This window comes from Salvelinus alpinus, chromosome 7 (assembly GCF_045679555.1).
Source record: "Salvelinus alpinus chromosome 7, SLU_Salpinus.1, whole genome shotgun sequence".
Lineage (NCBI taxonomy): Eukaryota > Metazoa > Chordata > Actinopteri > Salmoniformes > Salmonidae > Salvelinus > Salvelinus alpinus.
In genome coordinates, this window is record NC_092092.1 from 59,388,249 (window position 1) to 59,411,535 (window position 23,287).

Here is a 23,287-nt window from a genome sequence, read left to right on the forward strand (position 1 = left end):
TCTCTCTAACTGTTCCAACTCTCTCTAACTGTTCCAACTCTCTCCAACTGTTCCAACTCTCTCTAACTGTTCCAACTCGTTCCAAGCAAGTAAAATAGATAATAAACAAAACTGAAATAAACAATAAAAAATTTACAGTAAACATTACACAAATTTCCAAAAGAATAATGGCATTTCAAAAGTCATTATGTCTATATACAGTGTTGTAACAATGTGAAAATAGTTAAAGTACAAAGAGTGTCACGGCCGTTGAAAGAAGAGGACCAAGGCGCAGCGTGGTGAGCGTACATTTATTTTTATTAGAAAAGCCGTGAAGCTAAAGGCTATGTCAACTTCCCACAAAGACAGGTGGGAAAAAGGGCTACCTAAGTATGGTTCTCAATCAGAGACAATGATAGACAGCTGTCTCTGATTGAGAACCCTACCAGGCCAAAACATAGAAATACAAATAATAGAACATAGAATACCCACCCCAACTCACACCCTGACCAAACCAAAATAGAGACATAAAAAGGATCTCTAAGGTCAGGGCGTGACAAAGACAAAATAAATAAACATGTATATCAGTTGTATTTACACTTGTCTTTGTTCTTCACTGGTTGCCCTATTATTGTGGTAACAGGTAACAAATATTGCTGCTGTGATGGCACACTGTGGCATTTCACCCAATAGATATGGGAGTTTATCAAAATTGGATTTGTTTTCGAATTCTTTGTGGGTCTGTGTAATCATGAGGGAAATATGTGTCTCTAATATGGTCATACATTTGGCAGGAGGTTAGGAAGTGCAGCTCAGTTTCCACCTCATTTTGTGGACAGTGTGCACATAGCCTGTCTTCTCTTGAGAGCCAGGTCTACCTACGGTGGCCTTTCTCAATAGCAAGGCTGTGCTCACTGAGTCTGTACGTAGTCAAAGCTTTCCTTAAGTTTGGGTCAGTCACAGTGGTCAGGTATTCTGCCACTGTGTACTCTCTGTTTAGGTTCAAATAGCATTCTAGTTTGCTCCATTTTTCTGTTAATTCTTTCCAATGTGTCAAGTAATTCTCTTTTTGTTTTCTCATGATTTGGTTGGGTCTAATTGTGTTGCTGTCCTGGGTCTCTGTGGGGTGTGTTTGTGTTTGTGAACAGAGCCCCAGGACCAGCTTGCTTAGGGGACTCTTCTCCAGGTTCATTTCTCTGTAGGTAATGGCGTTGTAATGGAAGGTTTGTGAATCGCTTCCTTTTAGGTGGTTGTAGAATTTAACGTCTCTTTTCTGGATTTTGATAGTTAGCGTTTATCGGCCTAATTTTGCTTTGCATGATTTATGTGGTGTTGTACGTTGTACACAGAGGATATTTCTCAATTCGGTGTTTGTCCCATTTTGTGATTTCTTGGTTGGTGAGTGGACTCCAGACCTCACAACCATAAAGGGCAATGGGTTCTATAACTGATTCAAGTATTTTTAGCGAGTTCCTAATTGGTATGTGGAATTTTATGTTCCTTTTGATGGCATAGAATGACCTGCTTGCCTTGTCTCTCAGCTCACTCACAGCTTTGTGGAAGTTACCTGTGGCTCTGATGTTTAGGCCGAGGTATGTATATTTTTTGTGTGCTCTAGGGCGACAGTGCCTAGATGGAATTTGTATTCGTGGTCCTGGCTATTCAACCTTTTTTGAAACACCATTTTATTTATTCTTACTTAGTTTTACTGTCAAGGCCCAGGTCTGACATAATCTGTGTAGAAGATCTGTGCAGATGCTGCTGTAGGCCCTCCTTGGTTGGGGACAGCATCAGAACATGAGAGCCAGCTTCATCATAGCGCTTGATGGTTTTTGGGAATGCACTTGCACTTGAATTTTCCTTCATGTCTTAAAGTAATGATGGACTGTCGTTTCTCTTTGCTTATTTGAGCTGTTCTTTCCATAATATAGACGTGGTCTTTTACCAAATAAGGCTATCTTCTGTTTCTCACCATTACCTTGTCACAACACAACTGAATGGCTCAAACGCATTAAGGAAAGAAATTCCACACATGAACAAGGAACAACTGTTAATTGAAATGCATTCCAGGTGACTACCTCATGAAGCTGGTTGAGAGAATGCCAAGAATGTGCAAAGCTGTTATCAAGGCAAAGTGTGGCTACTTTAAATCATTTCAAATATATTTTGATTTGTTTAACACTTTTTTGGTTACTACATGATTCCATGTGTTATTTCATAGTTTGATGTCCTCACTATTATTCTACAATGTAGAAAAAAGTACAAATAAAGAAAAACGCTTGAATGAGTAGGTGTGTCCAAACTTTTGACTGTTACTGTATTTGTTTTTACTCTTTGTTCTTTGTTGTAGGTCCAAAAAGGTCTCAATCTCCATCTCCATTTTGGATAGATAACATTTCATGTTGTTGTTTGTTTTGAGTTTTCCAATTTTACCAGAAGTGGTTAGATTCTATTGATTCTTCAATTACATTGAGCTGATTTCTGACTCGCTGTTCCTTCTTTTTCCGTAGTGTATTTCTGTATTGTTTTAGTGATTCACCATAATGAAGTCATAGGCTCAGGTTTGCTGGGTCTCTATGTTTTCGGTTGGATAGGTTTCTCAATTTCTTTAGGTTTTTGCATTTTTCATCAATCCATTTTTTGTTAATTTTCTTAGGTTGTCTGCTTTAAATGTTTAGATTTGATTGGGAAGCTGAGAGGTCAAATATACTGTTTAGGTTTTCTACTGCCAAGTTTACACCTTCACTATTACTATCTCGCGCTCTCTCGGTCTATGCCCTTTCTTTTTCCTGTCCATACTCTCTCTTTAAATCTCCCGTTCTCTCTCTCAATTACATTCCCTTTCTCCATCCTTCAGTCTCATCCCTCTTTTATTTGGTCATTTCCTGTGTCGTCCTTCCCACCTTGAACTTGTAGGTCTGTTTCTCTTCTCTGGTGTTCTCCTCATGGGTTTATCTCTACTCATTTCCCTCTCTCCCCCACACAGTCAGTAGGAATGAGAGTTTTTGTGAGAGAAAATTTTGGCTTCTCAGCGGTTTATATCATTTTCTGCCCTTGTTTGGTCTTCAGAGTGATCTGCTGCTGGGACCATGCTGAGTTCTTTACGTCTAATGTCAAGGAAGGAAGAAAGAAAGAAAGAAAGAAAGAAAGAAAGACTTTAGACTTTTTGTCTTTCTTTACTGAAACATTCTCATTTCATTTAAAACTCACCCCTCCCTAAAATAAAAAACCAAAATGTATCCTGTACTGCATACATGTACCATACTCACCTTTCCATCTACCACATGATACAAACCACCATCACCATACAAAAAAACAATACCCTCTCCTACAACCGTATATCCAAAACATCTTCCCCAGCATCTTCCCCAGTTTATCATTTTATAGAACTCAAACTCAACCCTAAGGCGCGCAGAGACCATCCCATTAACTTTTACTGCCTCAGAAACCCGGATCCGGGAGCACCCCCCACCCCCCACACACTGATTAGCATAGATAGCATAGCTTCAGAAGTAGATAGTAGCATCTAAATATCATTAAATCACAAGTCCAAGACACCAGATGAAAGATACAGATCTTGTGAATAAAGCCACCATTTCAGATTTTTAAAATGTTTTACAGGGAAGACAAAATATGTAAATCTATTAGCTAAACACGTTAGCAAAATACACCACTATTCTAACTCCATCAGTTTCTTACTCCTTCAGGTGCTATCACCAATTCGGCTCAACTAAGATATTGATAGCCAATAACCTATAAAAAAAACCATCAGATTACAGTCTGATAACATATTCATGGTATAGGATAGTTTTTGTTAGAAAAAAGTGCATATTTCAGGTAGAAATCACAGTTTACAATTGCACCGACCATCACAAATCCACTAGAATTACTAGATAGAGCAACGTGTATGACCAATTTACTCATCATAAAACATTTCATAAAAATAGACAAAGCATAGCAATGGAAAGACCCAGTTCTTGTGATTTCAGACCATATTTCAGATTTTCTAAGCGTTTTTCAGCGAAAACACAATAAATCGATAAGTTAGCATACTACATGTTCCAACGTTACCAGAGCATCGATTCCAGCCAAAGAGCGCTATAACGTAACCACCGCCAAAAGATATTAATTTTTTCACTAACCTTCTCAGAATTCTTCCGATGACACTCCTGTAACATCATTTTACAACATACATATACAGTTTGTTCGAAAAGGTGCATATTTAGCCATACAAAACCGTGGTTACACAATGAAAATACTAGGAAATCAAGCCTCAATATGTCTGACGTCATCTATCAGAGTGATCTAGTTTAATTAAAAGCTAATCATATACTTGACTAAAAAATACAGGGTTGACAGGAATCGAAAGACAAATTAGTTCTTAATGCAACCGCTGATTTACATTTTTAAAATTATCCTTACTTTTCAATACAGGGTTGGCCAAGTGAAGCTATACCAAACAAAATGGCGATGTATGCGTTTAAAATATTTCGACAGAAACACGGTTTATCATATTAAATATTGCTTACTTTGAGCTGATCTTCCATCATATTCTTGGGCAATGTATCCTTTCTATGTTATAAACGTCTTTTGGTCGATAGATGTCCTCTGTCCTTCGAAATGTCCACTAACAACGACCGAGACCGCGAAACGTTCCCAAAGCTAGAAAGTGCACAACAAATAAATTCCTCAGAATCGCACTAAACGGATATAAATTGCTATAAAACGGTTAAAATTCACTACCTTATGATGTTTTTAACAACTATAACGACTGAAAACATGACCGGAGAAATACTGCTGGTTAGAAAACGATTTGGAACGAGGCAGGTCCGATGGCCTTCACGCTTGAGGCGCACGTTGAGAAAGAGGGGTCTCTGTACATTTTTGTCATTTATAATGGCTGTGAACGTCCCATAGAGTTCATTGAAAACGTGATGACGTACAGACACCCAGAGGAAGACGTAGGTAGTGTCGGTTTCTTCATAGCATTCACTGTGGCCTTATAAACAGACCCCAGATCAGAGGTAAAAATTTCTGAAATCTGAACCCTGTCATGAAAAGTGCTGTAGAAATTGTTCTGTACCACTCAGAGACAAAATTTCAACTCCTATAGAAACTATAGACTGTTTTCTATCCAATAATAACAATAATATGCATATTGTACGATCAAGAATTGAGTACGAGGCAGTTTAATTTGGAAATGTAAAAAAAAAAATAATGCTAACAGCTCCCCCTATTGACAAAAGGTTAAACAGTAGTAAAGGGTCTGTTATCCCCCCACCTTTGACCCTGTTTCTCCTTGTTAGCCAAATAGCTAACTTTGCCTGAGCAAACAGAAAATTCAACAAAACACATTTTGCTTTCTCCTTACTCGAATACCTGTATCCCATTATAAACATCCCAACAGCAAAAACCACCCCCAACCTCTCACACAGACATTCCAACAGAGACATTAATGGCATTAACCTGGTGCACACAGAAAACACATGAATCACAGTTTCTTTCATTTGACAGAAAGGACACCCCTGCCCAATTCCCGGATCAACCCGTGCCAACCAGCTGTTAGTGGCCAGGGCTCCATGAAGAACCCTCCACTGGAGGTCCCCTGACCTCTTTGGTACTGGGGGTTTGTAGAGCCCCCTCCATCTAAAACCCACCATACTCTCCTCCCCACATACCCCCTGCCACTGATGTGCCTTCACTCCTGTTAGGCTCCTAATGTTCCTCACCTTAACGCAGAGGTTGTAGAGGGCTTTACCTCCCACCCCCTCAAACTCCCCCAGAATCGGAGTGTTAAAATCTAACAAGTCCTCCAGACCCCCTTGCCAGTCTCCAGTCTCTGCCGTCACCTGCAGTGGCGGAAACATTGGTGGCCCCTCTCCCTTTGGCCTCTCAAACACCCCCCTTACCGGCTCAGACAGTGCCTCCTGGACCTCCTCCAGGAATCTCTCCAGCAGCCTAAGAGACGTTATTCCTGTTTGTTGCGGCAAGACCTCCGGGGTTTTCCACCCCTCCTCTCCCAGCAGTCGTAGGTCACCCAGCCTTTGTAAACCCGCTGCCATCAGTTGCCTCTGCAGGGTGGCAGACTGAACCGATCTCAAAGGGATGGCTGGGTTGTGGAAAATAGGCTCCTCCCACACCCACTGCCCAGGCTCCAAACCCCCTTCTCGTGTGGGCCTTAATAGCTGCCAGGTCCTCAGCACCGCAGAGTAAAACTCTGAGAGACCTGCTGTACTCAGCCTCTCCAGCTTCATGAGGAACAGCTGCCGGTCCAACCCTAATCCGCCAGCTCTCCTCAGCAGCGCGCATGCTGGTTCCCTCCAGCCAACATCAGTATGGTACAGCAGTCTCTGCACCGCCTTTAGCCGGAAAACAGCCATCCTGCTCTCCAGTTCCACCAGGCCCTGTCCTCCTTCGTGGACGGTCATGTACAACACTGCTGCCTTCAGCCAGTGATGTCCCGACCAAAATAAATCCACCAGCTTGCGTTGTAGGTCTGCAAGCAGACCGGCGGGGGGGTTGAGGACAGCCAGTTTATGCCACAAGGAAGATGCCACCAGGTTGTTAATTATCAGCACCCTCCTTCTATATGACATTTGGGACAGGAGCCACCTCCACCTGGCCAGTCTTGACACCACTGCCTGTGACAGCCCCTCCCAGTTCTTCCTGACCCACCTCTCCGAGCCCAGGTACACCCCCAACACTTTAAGCCCTTCACAACCCCACTGCAAACCCCCTGGACGCAGAGGAGGAGCCCTATCCCCCCATGCCCCACATAACAGAGCTTTGCTCTTTCCCCAGTTTACCTTAGCTGATGAAGCTCCCTCGTACACCTTCAGACTGGTCTCTAGTTCCTGCATATCTTGCCCATCCCTGACCATCACAGATAACATCATCTGCATATGCTGAGACTGCTATTCCTGTCACCACATCCATGCCTGTCCAGCACACTCCCTGCAGTCTCCTGCGTAGCAGTCCTAAAAAAGGCTCAATGGCTAGTGTGTATAGCTGCCCAGATAGAGGGCATCCTTGTCTAATGCCCCGTCTCACCCAGACTGGCCTACTGAGCCCCCCTCCCACCTTAACCATACATGACGCCCCAGCATACAACAGCTTCACACAGGTCACAAAACTCTTCCCAAACCCAAACACAGACATCACATTAAACAGATACTCATGATCCACTCTATCAAAAGCCTTCTCTTGATCTAAAGAGACCAGTCCAAAGTTCACATTAGAACCTCTCGACAAGTCCAACATGTCCCTAATCAAGAACAAGTTGTCCGTGATTGAGCGTCCCGGTACACAATATGTCTGGTCCTTGTGTATTATAGAGTCCAGATGGGACTTCAGTCTGTTAGAGAGGACCTTGGCAAAAATCTTGTAGTCCGCACAGAGTAATGCCACAGGCCTCCAGTTCTTAAGTTCACACAAGTCCCCTTTTTTGGGCAGGAGAGTCAGAGCCGCCCGACGGCAGCTCATCGGCAACTCTCCTACCCCGACGCATTCACGCAACACGCAAAAGAAATCCTGTCCAATTGTTCCCCAGAATTTTTTGTAAAACTCCACTGGAAGTCCATCGACCCCCGGTGCACGACCGGGGGACATCTGGGTTATGGCCTCTGCCAGTTCATGTGACAACAGAGGAATGTCCATTTCATCCCTCTGTGCCCGAGAGAGCTTAGGGAGTCCTGCGAACAAGACCTGAGCACACATAGGATCACACATTTCTGCCCTATACAACTCAGTATAAAACTCCACAGTCCGCTCCCGCATCTCCCCCACCACAGAGGTCACCCGCCCATCAGACAGCTGTAGACAATGCATACCCTTGGCTTCACTGCTCTGTCTTTCCAAACCAAAGAAGAAGGAGCTGGGAGCATCCATCTCCTTGAGCATGGAGAACCTAGCTCTTACAAGTGCTCCCTTTGCTTTAACCTGGAAAAAACTGCCCAGGTCCCTACGTAATTCAGCTAAATTAGCCTGGAGGCCTACATTGCCTTGCCCCACCATCTCTACCTCCATCTCACTAATACACCGCTCTAGTTCCTCCAATACTCTCCTAGCCTCTGAGGATGAGAGAGCTGTGTACTGTTGACAGAAAAGCCGAATTTGCACTTTCCCCACATCCCACCATTGACTCAGAGACTCATACTCCTCTCTTCGCTGCCCCCACCTTTCCCAAAAAGTCTGGAAACCTGAGCAAAAAGTGGCATCTTGTAAGAGCTTTACATTGAACTTCCAATAAGATGCCTGCCGGGGCCCTGGTGAAATAGACAGCTGAGTCATGGTTATGTGGTGATCCAAAAACCCCACTGGGAGAATGGTAGCGCCCAGCAGCCTATTGCTCTGATTCCTGGACATGTAAAAACGATCAAGTCGAGCTGCACTCACCCTAGCCCCAAAAACATTCACCCATGTATACTGTCTTGTGTTTGGATGTTTAGTTCTCCAAACATCCACTAGGTCAAACTGCTTAATGATGTCCCTTAACACTCCCACTGACACTGAATGAGGCTCTTCCCCATTTCTGTCTTTTGTAAAAATCCATTGTACAGTTCCAGTCACCTCCGATCACCAGCGTCTCCTCAGGTGCTACTTGTGAGAGTTCCTGTCTAAGACTCCCAAATAGAACCCCTCTTTCTCTCCCTGTGTTAGGCGCATACACATTTATAAAGACAAAACCCATGTTGTTAATTTCTGCTTTAACAACAAGCAACCTACCCCTACACACCTCCTTTGAGGAGCACATTTTTACAGACAGACCCGGTGCAAAAAGGACTGCCACCCCTGCACTAATATTTGTCCCATGTCTCAACAAACTTGCCCCTTTCCACCAGAGCCCCCAATCTACTTCATTCACCACATCACTATGTGTCTCCTGAGAAACAACACGCGTACTTTTTTTAGTTTTACATATTCACCCAACACACTCCTCTTTCCCGCATCTCTGGCGCCATTTATATTGAGCGATCCTACCCGAAGAATCTCCATAAGAAGTGGGAGAAAAGCCAGCAGAGAAATAGACCAATAGCAAAGCTCAAAAAGCCCCAGTGTCAGAAAGAAATTAAACATTTAAACAGTGTCTGAAGGTAGGCCTTTACGCACTGTTGTGACCCACTTCCTCAACCTAAACCGTTTCCTGGGTGAGAGGACACCATGCCCCTCATTTTTCATAGCATGTTGTACTGATCTTACAAACTTTCTAGGATCGAGAAAAAAAGCCTCAAGATTAACTTTTTTCCCCTTAGTCTCATTCAGGAACCTTGTCAGTTCTCTCAACGTGTACTTAGACCCCTCTGGTTGACTGGCTGTCAGCTCCGGGCCAATTGAAGAGGAGTCTGAAAAAAATAACTCCTCATCCTCTTCTTCAGACTCACTTTCCTCCTCTTCTCTATCTCCCACCCTGACCACCTGCCCTTTCTCTCTGGTTAGGGCCTCACCCACAGCAACAGGCAACATTTCCATGGTGCCTTTGTCCACACCCTTTTTCCTTTTCCGCTTGACACCCTCCTCCTCCCCCCCTAATCTCTTACACTTCCCCACTATACTCTCCTCATCCACTAGAATAACCTGACTAGACCCAGTATCATCTACACCACCCTCCATAGCATGACTAGGCCCAGCATCATCTACACCACCCTCCATAGCATGACTAGGGCCAGCCTCAGCTACCCCACCATCCATAGCCTGACTAGACTCAGCCTCTGCTATACCACCATCCATAGCCTGCCTAGACCCAGCACCCTCTACACCACCCTCCATAGCATAACTAGGCCCAGCCTCAGCTACCCCACCATCTCTAGCCTGACTAGACCCAGCCTCTGCTTCCCCACCATCTCTAGCCTGACTAAACTCAGCTTCAGCTACTCCACCATCTCTAGCCTGACTAGGCCCAGCCTCATCTACACCACCATCTCTAGACTGACTAGGCCCAGCCTCTGCTGTCTGCATCTCTTTACCCCCTGCACTTTGACCTCGATTTCCCCCACTGGCGCTTGTACCCTCACCTTGTCTACGGCCTTTATGTGGGCACGCAAAGCTCTTGTGCCCCAAATTCCCACATTCAAAACACCGTAGACTATCTGTGCTGGCAAAACCTGCATAGAGCCCCTCCCCATGTCTCACTTTAAAATGCACATTTAGCTGTTGCTCATTGTTGTTCAGAAACATAAACACTTGCCTCCGGAACGAAACAACGTGTTTAACGGCATCTGCCTGAAACCCTGCTGACAGTACACGGAAACCGCTAGCAAACTTACCAAAACGACTCAGCTCTTTCCTAATTTGATCATCCGTAATAAACGGAGGCAAATTTGCCACTACAACTCTTGTTGAAGGGGTAGAGAGAGGTGAAATTGACACCAACACATCCCTTACAAATATTCCGCTAGCAATTAGCCTACCAACCAAATTAGCCCTTTTCATGAACACAACCACAGCTTTGTTCATTCTAGAAGCAGAATGTATAAATTCAGCTCCTACCTGTTCACCGACCGCGAGCAGAACCTCCTCCACCTTAACTCCGTTCTCAGGAACACACCTGAATCCATGCTGTATCGACAGCGTCTCCTCCGCGCTAGGCTGAGAAGCCATTGCGCACACTACACCTTCCAAACCCCAGGAAAGTTTCTCTGTCCTCTTCCACCCTAACTTTGAAAAAAAACTTTGGATACCGCTAAAAACAAATATTGCATTAACCCTCCACCATAGAAAATAACATGTAAAGAAAAGAATCAAGAAAGTTAGTTAGGATAGAGCTTTCCACACCAAACACTCAACCTCCAAAAACACCCAGCATGCACTGCGAGAGCGAGAGAGAGAGAGAGAGAGAGAGAGAGAGAGAGAATTTGATAGTTAAGAGCTGAGAGAAATGTTTTTGCCTTCCCAGTGGGATATGGAGCTGTTTGTTATTTGAGCTCTGACAGGGTTTGATTCCTTCTTTTCTTCACCACTCCCAATCAGCTCTGCTACAGACTATATACTACATTGAGTATACAAAACATTAAGAGCATCGGCTCTTTCCATGACACAGACTGACCAGGTGAAAGCTATGATCCTTTATTGAGGTCAGTTGTTAAATCCACTTCAATCAGTGTCGACGAAGGGGAGGAGACAGGTTAAAGAAGGAATTTTAAGCCTTGAGACATGGATTGTGTATGTGTGCCATTTAGAAGGTGAATGGGAAAGACAACATATTTAAGTGCCTTTGAAGTGTGGTAGTCGGTGCACCGGTTTGTGTCAAGAACTGCAGCGCTGCTGGGTTTTTCACGCTCAACAGTTTCCCGTGTGTATCAGGAATGGTCCACCACCCAAAGGACATCCAGCCAACTTGACACAACTGTGGGAAGCATTGGAGTGAACATTGGCCAGCATCCCCGTGGAACTCTTTTGACACCTTGTAGAGTCCATGCCTCAACAAATTTAGGCTGTTCTGAGAGCAAAAGGGGGTGCAGCTCAGTATTGGGAAGGCATTCCTAATGTTTTGTACCCTCAGCGTATATGTACAGTGTTTGTCTAGACTAGTGGTCACCAAACTTTTCTTAGTCAAGATCACTTTCTGGGTGAAAATGCAAGACGAGATCTACTGCTCAGGTTTTTTTATAAACATGGCTTAAAAAACGTCAGCCTTGGGCCTCCAGAGTGGTGCAGTGGTCTAAAGACACGGCATCGCAGAGCTACAGGCGTCACTACAGACCCGGGTTCGATTCCGGGCTGTATCACAACTGGCCATGATTGGGAGTCACAAAGGGTGGCGCACAACTGGCCCAGCGTCGTCCGGGTTAGGGTTTGGGGACGGTCTGGCTCGGGGTGCTTTACTTGGCTCATCGTGCTCTAGTGACTCCTTGTGGCAGGCCGGGCGCCTGCAGGCTGACCTCACTCATCAGTTGAACTGTGTTTCCTCTGACACATTGGTGCGGCTAGTTAAGCGGGCGGGTGTTAAGAAGCGCGGGTCATGTTTCGGAGGACGCATGACTCGACCTTTGCCTCCCGATCCCGTTGGGGAGTTGCAGCGCTGAGACAAAACTGAGAAGAAGAAGAAAAAAACTGCTTAAGCCTATGCAACATTAACCAATTAAAAACGGTACTGTAGCAATGAGGTTTGTGCAGTAGGCTATAGGCCCAATACGTCATCACTGCATATTGGCTATGCTTGCTATTGGCCAATGTAGGTATATGATCACACTGGTAATAGATCATTTGTTGTATTACTTGAGGCACAGCTAAGTGAGCATAATAATTAGCTTATTTTTTTACAGGACGGATGACCTGCATCTGATGGTCAGTCTGAGGGGAGGGAGGGAGCAGTGGTTAGGCTGCCTCTCACCAGAGCCACTGTCCCGCAGCCCTCCTTCCCTCCGCTGAGAAAAGGGGACCCGGTCTTCCAGCTGATGGCGAAACTCAAGTTGCAAGGGAGTTTTTTTGGTAGGCCAATAGCTGCACTTGATTTGCTCTTTGGGCCTGCTGGGTAGGCAGAGTTTTACCTTCAGACACAGGAAAAGGTTCAAAATGGGAACATTTTAGGGCAGCTAGGGCTGCTGAATCAAGTGCGCCTACTGCCAAAAGCACGAAATTCATTTAAAAATAGGAACGCAAGGCTTCGCGATCGACCGGTTGGTGACCACCGGTCTAGAGCTTAGATCTGAGGACACATCCTAACTACTCTCCCAAAGACTTACTGATAGTGACGTTGTTGTTGCTGAATGTATCTCATAAGAAACGGTAGGAAAATTAGACTTAGAACAGATTAATAATGTACTCTACTGTACAGAACTTCTCAAAAACATCTCTGTTTCCCTGCTTCATATGGTCTCGTTCCCTCTCTTTGGAAACATCAGGAGGTGTGTTGATTTGGATTGATTTGGAGCTCGCTCCTCGCTCCCCTCCTACCTTCCAAGACGTGTTGACCCATCACTCCATCGTCCGGACAACCGTGTTCTGACAGGAAGTGAAGGTGGTGAGGTTGATTGGATTGAACTTCTGCATTTTCATTGGCTGTATTTCTGTATCGGCTAATGCCAGGCGAGCTTTGGGCTGGTGTGAGATGGTGAGATAGTCACCCAGGGGGGCTGTAAACTCGACATCTGCAAGAGAACGTTATACACAGTAGACCCAAATGGCACTGAGGAATGATTGATAACTGAAAAGCAAAAACCAGTGCCAAAACCAATGTAGAACAGACTATATGGCAGGTCAGTAGTAGAGGGCAAGTCCTGTAAATGCATTGACTGATTGTCTTGATTGAGCAGGTCCTTATGAACAGTCATAATCTAGTTAAACAGAGCCTGGTAAGCAGAGCTGGCTCCAGGCATAAGCAACATAAGCAGTTGCTTAGGGCACCCGGCTGCTAGGGGGGCCCCAACCTGTAAACATTTTCTTTAAAAAAGATGTGTGTGTGGGGGGACTCAGAATTCAGTCGGGGTCTTAACTTACTATTGAGAGGGTGAATAGTAGAATACACCAGGTGCAATTCAGACATTTGTTTGTGCATCATTCATCAGTTTTTCTCTTGTTATGTCAGTCACTGAAAGTCACTCAATTAGCCAGGTCAGCTAACAATTTTTAGATTGGTAGTTAGTCTAGCCAACTATCGACAGTAATCATGGCCTGATTACTGACCGGGCACATAGGGCACATGCCCAGGGCCCTAACCTTCAGGGGGCTCCCATTGATTTTGTTAACCATTCTCACTGAGATATCATATTAACATGGCATAACTCATGGAAAAATGTGTAGAATAGCAGGAAATTAGCTTTAAAACTTCTCTCTGGGGTCAAGAGGGGGGCCATTAAAATGTTTTGCCCCATGATGGGGGAGGTGGGGGCCCCACCAAATCTTGCTTAGGGCCTCCAAAAGGCTAGAGCCGGCCCTGCTGGTAAGAGTGTCTGTCTATCTGCTAGTCCTTACCTTTATTCCTCTAACTACCTCCCCATTGTTTTATCTTCTTTCTGCCTGTGGCTTTATTGGATCTGACACAGCCTCTGTCTCTCTCTCTCTCTCTCTCTCTCTCTCTCTCTCTCTCTCTATCCTCCTCTCTCTCTCCCTCTCTTTTTGTATCTCTCTCTCTCTCTCTCTCCCTCTGTATCTCAGGCTCTCTCCTTCTGTATCTCTCACTCTCTCTTGCTTTCTCTCTCTACCTCTACCTCTTTCTCTCTCAATGCCGCATCTGTTTGCCTACCTCCTAATGATACCATGAAAAACACTTTACTGTTATGCACTAATTCAACTCAGACCAATAGCTCATACCACCAACATGTTGTTCGTTCATTATGCAGCCATTTTAAAGCAATTACATATCACTTTGTCCTCAGCAAAAAATAAAAAAACATGCTCCGAGCAAAAAAGCCCTCATCTAATGAGTATTAAACTTCTAACATTTGTGCTTGTACAGATATAATTAGCGAAGACGTGGGGGGAATAGGCTGTTGGTTTTGAAGGGGAGGTCTGGTTGTAAATAGTTTAATCTGGGACTAATTCCCCGTGATATTTGCATCTCAATCCGACTGATCTGTCGCCTGTGACAGAGAGATAATCATGAGAGCGGATCAATCTCCCGCTCTTTGAGCCTGTTTCTCTAAACTCACATGCACTGTCTGTCTGGGACGATGGGTCGGGAGTCGAGGCCACAGAGAGTTTGTTTCTGCACTGAGGAAGACCAGTGTTTGGAATGTCAAACTCTGTGGCATAAGCTGGATTAACATACTTATATGGATTTGTTACGGACTGTGTGACCGTTTTCTTATCTGTTTCTGTCAAGTTGTCAGTGTGTGTATAGTAAACCCTTTCTCTCCTGTGCTTTTCTCTCAGGATGACTACTTCAAAAGCTGGGGTCCTGCCAAGCCAATCGACCAAGGTAAGACCAGACACTATGATGTGTGTGTGTGTGAGACGTGTTTGTGTGTGTGTGTGGGGGGGGGGGGGGGGGGGCATACAGGTGTGTGTGTGTGGGATGGTTAGATGGGAAGGTTGCTATGGGGATAGATGGGAGCAGGGATGGAGGCAGATGGCGTGAATTTCTTCCTCACTCTAAACACCACTTGTGTAACTTCATGAATGTCTTCACCACAGCCACTCCTCTGGTTCCGCTAGGTTACCACCCTCTATCTCCTCTGGTTCCGCTAGGTTACCACCCTCTATCTCCTCTGGTTCCGCTAGGTTACCACCCTCTGTCTCCTCTGGTTCCGCTAGGTTACCACCCTCTATCTCCTCTGGTTCCGCTAGGTTACCACCCTCTATCTCCTCTGGTTCCGCTAGGTTACCACCCTCTATCTCCTCTGGTTCCGCTAGGTTACCACCCTCTAACTCCTCTGGTTCCGCTAGGTTACCACCCTCTATCTCCTCTGGTTCCGCTAGGTTACCACCCTCTATCTCCTCTGGTTCTGCTAGGTTACCACCCTCTATCTCCTCTGGTTCCGCTAGGTTACCACCCTCTGTCTCCTCTGGTTCCGCTAGGTTACCACCCTCTGTCTCCTCTGGTTCCGCTAGGTTACCACCCTCTATCTCCTCTGGTTCCGCTAGGTTACCACCCTCTATCTCCTCTGGTTCCGCTAGGTTACCACCCTCTATCTCCTCTGGGTCCGCTAGGTTACCACCCTCTATCTCCTCTGGTTCCGCTAGGTTACCACCCTCTATCTCCTCTGGTTCCGCTAGGTTACCACCCTCTATCTCCTCTGGTTCCGCTAGGTTACCACCCTCTATCTCCTCTGGTTCCGCTAGGTTACCACCCTCTATCTCCTCTGGTTCCGCTAGGTTACCACCCTCTATCTCCTCTGGTTCCGCTAGGTTACCACCCTCTATCTTCTCTGGTTCCGCTAGGTTACCACCCTCTATCTCCTCTGGTTCCGCTAGGTTACCACCCTCTATCTCCTCTGGTTCCGCTAGGTTACCACCCTCTATCTCCTCTGGTTCCGCTAGGTTACCACCCTCTATCTCCTCTGGTTCCGCTAGGTTACCACCCTCTATCTCCTCTGGTTCCGCTAGGTTACCACCCTCTATCTTCTCTGGTTCCGCTAGGTTACCACCCTCTATCTTCTCTGGTTCCGCTAGGTTACCACCCTCTATCTCCTCTGGTTCCGCTAGGTTACCACCCTCTATCTCCTCTGGTTCCGCTAGGTTACCACCCTCTATCTCCTCTGGTTCCGCTAGGTTACCACCCTCTAACTCCTCTGGTTCCGCTAGGTTACCACCCTCTATCTCCTCTGGTTCCGCTAGGTTACCACCCTCTATCTCCTCTGGTTCTGCTAGGTTACCACCCTCTATCTCCTCTGGTTCCGCTAGGTTACCACCCTCTGTCTCCTCTGGTTCCGCTAGGTTACCACCCTCTGTCTCCTCGGGTTCCGCTAGGTTACCACCCTCTATCTCCTCTGGTTCCGCTAGGTTACCACCCTCTATCTCCTCTGGTTCCGCTAGGTTACCACCCTCTATCTCCTCTGGGTCCGCTAGGTTACCACCCTCTATCTCCTCTGGTTCCGCTAGGTTACCACCCTCTATCTCCTCTGGTTCCGCTAGGTTACCACCCTCTATCTCCTCTGGTTCCGCTAGGTTACCACCCTCTATCTCCTCTGGTTCCGCTAGGTTACCACCCTCTATCTCCTCTGGTTCCGCTAGGTTACCACCCTCTATCTCCTCTGGTTCCGCTAGGTTACCACCCTCTATCTTCTCTGGTTCCGCTAGGTTACCACCCTCTATCTCCTCTGGTTCCGCTAGGTTACCACCCTCTATCTCCTCTGGTTCCGCTAGGTTACCACCCTCTATCTCCTCTGGTTCCGCTAGGTTACCACCCTCTATCTCCTCTGGTTCCGCTAGGTTACCACCCTCTATCTCCTCTGGTTCCGCTAGGTTACCACCCTCTATCTTCTCTGGTTCCGCTAGGTTACCACCCTCTATCTTCTCTGGTTCCGCTAGGTTACCACCCTCTATCTCCTCTGGTTCCGCTAGGTTACCACCCTCTATCTCCTCTGGTAGGTTCATGTGATAAAGAATCTCCACACAGTGGAATCACATAGTGGAATTTTCATTTTATTCTATTGATATTCACTTCTGCAGCAGGACCCACAGATCAATACATAGAGAGAGAGGGAGCCTGCATAATACGTTCTGGAACAAGACTTTAAGACGCTACTCGTTCTCTAAGAGCTGGAGAGAGAGAGATGGCTACTAACCTCAACATTACATACTAACCTCAACATTACATACTAACCTCAACATTACATACTAACCTCAACATTACATACTAACCTCAACATTACACACTAACCACAACATTACATACTAACCACAACATTACATACTAACCTCAACTTTACAAACTAACCTCAACATTACATACTAACCTCAACATTACATACTAACCTCAACATTACATACTAACCGCAACATTACATACTAACCTCAACATTACATACTAACCTCAACATTACAAACTAACCTCAACATTACATACTAACCTCAACATTACATACTAACCGCAACATTACATACTAACCTCAACATTACAAACTAGCCTCAACATTACATACTAACCTCAACATTACATACTAACCTCAACATTACATACTAACCTCAACATTACATACTAACCACAACATTACATACTAACCTCAACATTACATACTAACCTCAACATTACAAACTAACCTCAACATTACATACTAACCTCAACATTACATACTAACCGCAACATTACATACTAACCTCAACATTACAAACTAGCCTCAACATTACAAACTAGCCTCAACATTACATACTAACCTCAACATTACATACTAACCGCAACATTACATACTAACCGCAACATTACATACTAACCTCAACATTACAAACTAGCCTCAACATTACATACTAACCTCAACATTACAAACTAACCTCAACATTACATACTAACCTCAACATTACATACTAATCTCAACATTATAAACTAACCTCAACATTACATACTAACCTCATAACCTCAACATTACATACTAACCTCAACATTACATACTAACCTCAACATTAAAGCCTTCAATCCAAATCAAAATTCCATACCTAAAACCTTAATTTTGGACAAAATTACCTGAACGGACTGTTACTACCAAGGACGATCAAGAAAACACTTCTAACAAACCAAAAGCTGCAGAAGAAACACAGCGAACCTGGAAACACCGTCCAACAGTCTGAACCTACTTCTGAAGCCAAAAAGTGTTTTGTTTTATAAAGCTAAGTAAATAAGTATACTGAGCTACCAAACAGCTAGGATAGAACTGACCCGGCGGCACCTTCAATTAGCACTGCAGTGTGAAGTCAGATGTGTGAAAACTATTGAGCCCAACAATGACAGGAGAGTACTGAGCAAGGACAATCCAGAGACACTATTTGCTGACTGCTGCAAAGAGGGGAACGTAAGCAACTTCATTTTCCACACAGACCATCCCCTGGCATGGCACAGTGCTATAAGAGCACACTACCCCCATGTCAAGAGAGAGGGTATTGTCCCAGGGTGGAAACTCAGAATTCTAGACATTGAGGAAATTGAAACAACCTCTGTCAACGTGTACAAGTCTGGTACAGTAATGGTGTAGGGCATCCTCATGCAGTTCCAGAAGGACTTTTACGGGATCAAAGAGAAGCACAGCAGGAAAGGGTGGCCACAGCACTCAAGGTAGTGATTGAAAAAGCTTCTTCCACTTTCCCAACGCACAAGTGGTTATCTCCACCCTGCTACCAGGAAAATACTTTCACCCTGCCACAATACAGTGGGTGAATGCAAGCGTTTCACAAGACTGTACCTCAAAACCTAATGTCTACCTGGCCCACCACTCTACTCTGGACTTGAACAGCCTTTACGACCAGGTCCACCTCTACAAGGCAGCAATCCTAACTTTTGCCAGGACCGTGAAGGACGTCACCCTCAACCGTAGTCCCAGCACCTCACACAGGAGCAACAGAGCAACGGACCCCCCGCCCAGACCTGCAAGACACCCTCCCGAATTACCTGCACCAAGAGAACCCACGCCAAGAATCATCACCGGCCACACCCCAACCAGCTAAGACCACCCCAAGCAAACCCTTGCCACACCCTATATAGGCCCCCCCATATCAGACCTATGCCCCTTCTGCCCACACCATGCCCTCCGCCCCGGCGGCAAGGACCTCAACATGACAGCAGGACATATGCCCAGGTCGTGAGCAGAGCGACAGGCCCAACCCCCACTATTACACCTGCCCAAGCCCCATCCTGAGACCTAAGAGGTATGTATCAGAGGCTCAACATGCTCTGCTCACACCTACTGTGATCGTCTGGGCCTAAACCCACACAAAAACAACACTAGACACTCTGTAACACAAAGCTTTTACTATCTCATCCTGGAATATACAAGGTCTGAGGTCATCTGCCTTTGGCCTAAAGAGCAGGAACCCAGATTTCATCAAGGAAATTGTAAATACAGACATTGGCATCCTACAAGAAACATGGTATAGAGGAGACTGGTTGCCCTCTAGGTTACAGAGAGCTGGTAGTCCCATCCACCAAACGACCAGGTGTGAAACAGGGAAAAAACTCAACGGGTATGCTAATGTTGTATAGAGCAGACCTAACCCACTCTTTTAAATTAGTCAGAACAGGAACATTTGACATCTGTCTAGAATATAATAAGGACATTTTTCAACAGAGAAACCAACAAAAACGGGTCACAACTCCTGCAGCTCAGTCGGACGCTGGGTATGTACATAGTCAATGGTAGGCTTTGATGGGACTCCTATGGTAGGTACACCTATAGCTCATCTCTTGGCAGTAGTACTGTAGACTACTTTATCACTGACCTCAACCTAGAGTCTCTTAGAGCGTTCACAGTCAGCCCACTGACACCCTTATCAGATCACAGTCTACTTGAACAGAGCTATGCTCAATCATGAGGCATCAAAGCCAAAGGAACTGAGTAATATTAAGAAATACTATAGATGGAAGTAGTGTGGAAATCTACCAAAAAACAATTAGGCAACAACAAATTCAATCCCTTCTAGACAATTTCCTGGACAAAAGGTTTCACTGTAATAGTGAAGGTGTAAACTTGGCAGTAGAAAACCTAAACAGTATATTTGACCTCTCAGCTTCCCTATCAAATCTAAACATTTAAAGCAGACAACCTAAGAAAATTAACAACAATGACAAATGGTTTGATGAAGAATTCAAAAACCTAAGAAAGAAACTGAGAAACCTATCCAACCTAAAACATAGAGACCCAGCAAACCTGAGCCTACGCCTTAACTATGGTAAATCACTAAAACAATACAGAAATACACTAAGGAAAAAGAAGGAACAGCACGTCAGAAATCAGCTCAATGTAATTGAAGAATCTCGAAACAAACAACAACACGAAATGTTATCTATCTAAAATTGAGATGTATGGATAAACCACTTCTCCAATCTTTTTGGCTCTATAACAAATAACAAACAGCAAATACATGATCAAATACAAATCTTAGAATCAACTATTAAAGACTACCAGATCCCACTGGATTTTGTAATTACATTGAATGAACTACAGGACAAAATACAAACCCTCCAACACCAAAAGGCTTGTGGGGCTGATGGTATCCTAAATGAAATTATAAAATATACAGACCACAAATTCCAATTGGCTATACTTAAACTCTTTGACATCATCCTCAGCTCTGGCATCTTCCCCAATATTTGGATCCAAGGACTGATAACCCCAATTCACAAAAGTGGAGACAAATTTGACCCTAATAACTACCGTGGGATATGCGTCAACCGCAACCTTGGGAAAATCCTCTGCATTGTCATTAACAGCAGACTCGTACATTTCCTCAGCGAACACAATGTAGTGAGCAAATGTCAAATTGGCTTTTTACCAAATTACCATATGACAGACCACGTATGTACCCTGCACACCCTAATTGACAAATAAACAAACCAAAACAAAGTATTCTAATGCTTTGTTGATTCTAGAAAAGATGAAGAGTCATGTTGGGGGAAAACATACAACATTATAAAATCCATTTACACAAACAACAAGTGTTTCTTTCCACAGGGACCGGGGGCGAGACAGGGATGCAGCTTAAGCCCCACTCTCTTTAGCCCCACTCTCTTTAACATACATATCAACGAATTGGCAAGGGCACTAGAACAGTCTACAGCACCCGGCCTAACCCTACTAGAATCTGAAGTCAAATGTCTACTCTTTGCTGATGATCTGGTGCTTCTGTCCCCAACCAAGGAGGGCCTACAGCAGCACCTAGATCTTCTGCACACATTCTGACAGTAAATCTCAGTAAGACCAAAATAATATACATTGGAAAGAATTAACAAAAAAACTGAACAAACTAGAATGCTATTTGGCCCTAAACAGAGAGTACACAGTGGCAGAATACCTGACCACTGTGACTGACCCAAACTTAAGGAAAGCTTTGACTATGTACAGACTCAGTGAGCATAGCCTTGCTATTGAGAAAGGTTGCCGTAGGCAGACATGGCTCTCAAGAGAAGACAGGCTATGTGTCTTTATTCTTTATTCTTTTGGAACGTTTGTGAGTGTAATGGTTACTGTTAATGTTTATTGTATATTTCACTTTTGTTTATTATCTACTTCACTTGCTTTGGCAATGTTAACATATGTTGCCCATGGCAATAAAGCCCTTGAATTGAATTGAATTGAGAGAGAGACTTTTGGCTTTCTTTAATTAAACATTCTCATTTCATTAAAACCTCACCACTTCCACACCCCTTAAAATAAAAAACCTAAATATATCCTGTACTGCATACATGTACCATACTCACCTTGCCCTCTACCCCATGACACAAAACAACACCACACATCACAATAACCAAAACCTCATCACTTCTACAACCGTATATCCAAAACATCTTCCCCAGCTATACAGACAGTCCCCACAGCACACCATATCTCCTCAAACATCTTCCCCTGCTATACAGACAGCCCCCCTGACACACCATATCTCCTCAAACATCTTCCCCAGCTATACAGACAGCCCCCTTGACACACCATATCTCCTCAAACATCTTCCCCTGCTATACAGACAGCCCCCCTGACACACCATATCTCCTCAAACATCTTCCCCTGCTATACAGACAGCCCCCCTGACACACCATATCTCCTCAAACATCTTCCCCTGCTATACAGACAGCCCCCTGACACACCATATCTCCTCAAACATCTTCCCCTGCTATACAGACAGCCCCCCTGACACACCATATCTCCTCAAACATCTTCCCCTGCTATACAGACAGCCCCCCTGACACACCATATCTCCTCAAACATCTTCCCCTGCTATACAGACAGCCCCCCTGACACACCATATCTCCTCAAACATCTTCCCCAGCTATACAGACAGCCTCCCTGACACACCACATCTCCTCAAACATATTCCCCTGCTATACAGACAGCCCCCCTGACACACCACATCTCCTCAAACATCTTCCCCTGCTATACAGACAGCCCCCCTGACACACCATATCTCCTCAAACATCTTCCCCAGCTATACAGACAGCCCCCCTGACACACCATATCTCCTCAAACATCTTCCCCAGCTATACAGACAGCCCCCCTGACACACCATATCTCCTCAAACATCTTCCCCAGCTATACAGACAGCCCCCCTGACACACCATATCTCCTCAAACATCTTCCCCAGCTATACAGACAGCCCCCCCTGACACACCATATCTCCTCAAACATCTTCCCCAGCTATACAGACAGCCCCCCTGACACACCACATCTCCTCAAACATCTTCCCCTGCTATACAGACAGCCCCCCTGACACACCACATCTCCTGAAACATCTTCCAGCCAGTGATGGCCCGACCAGAAAGAATCCACCAGCTTGCGTTGCAGGTCTGCGAGCAAACCCGGCGGGGGGGGGTTGAGGACAGCCAGTTTATGTCCCAGGGAAGATCCCACCAGGTTGTTGATTATCAGCACCCTCCCTCTATATGACACTTGGGACAGGAGCCACCTCCACCGGGCCACCACTGCCTGTGACAGCCCCTCCCAGTTCTAATGCCCTGTCTCACCCAGACTGGCCTGCTGAGCCCCCCTCCCACCTTGACCATACATGACGCCCCAGCATACAACATCTTCACACAGGTCAAAAACCTTTCCCCAAACACAGACATCACATTAAACAGATATTCATGGTCCACTCTATCAAAAGCCTTCTCTTGATCTGAAGAGACCAGTCCAAAGTTCACATTAGAAACTCTCGACAAGTCCAACATGTCCCTGATTAAGAGCAAGTTGTCCGTGATTGAGCGTCCCTGTACACAATATGTCTGGTCCTTTTGTACTAT

The 23,287-nt window shown here is 45.2% G+C and overlaps 1 protein-coding gene across 1 annotated transcript in view; it reads left to right on the forward strand.

The window, feature by feature from the left end:
- LOC139581361 (testican-1-like) overlaps positions 1-23,287 on the forward strand; it is a 493,855-nt gene that overhangs the window by 197,955 nt on the left and 272,613 nt on the right. Inside the window, exon 3 of the mRNA XM_071411024.1 lies at positions 14,788-14,833. Within this exon, the coding sequence (XP_071267125.1) occupies positions 14,788-14,833 (46 nt within the window). The remainder of the gene's footprint in view (positions 1-14,787; positions 14,834-23,287) is intronic.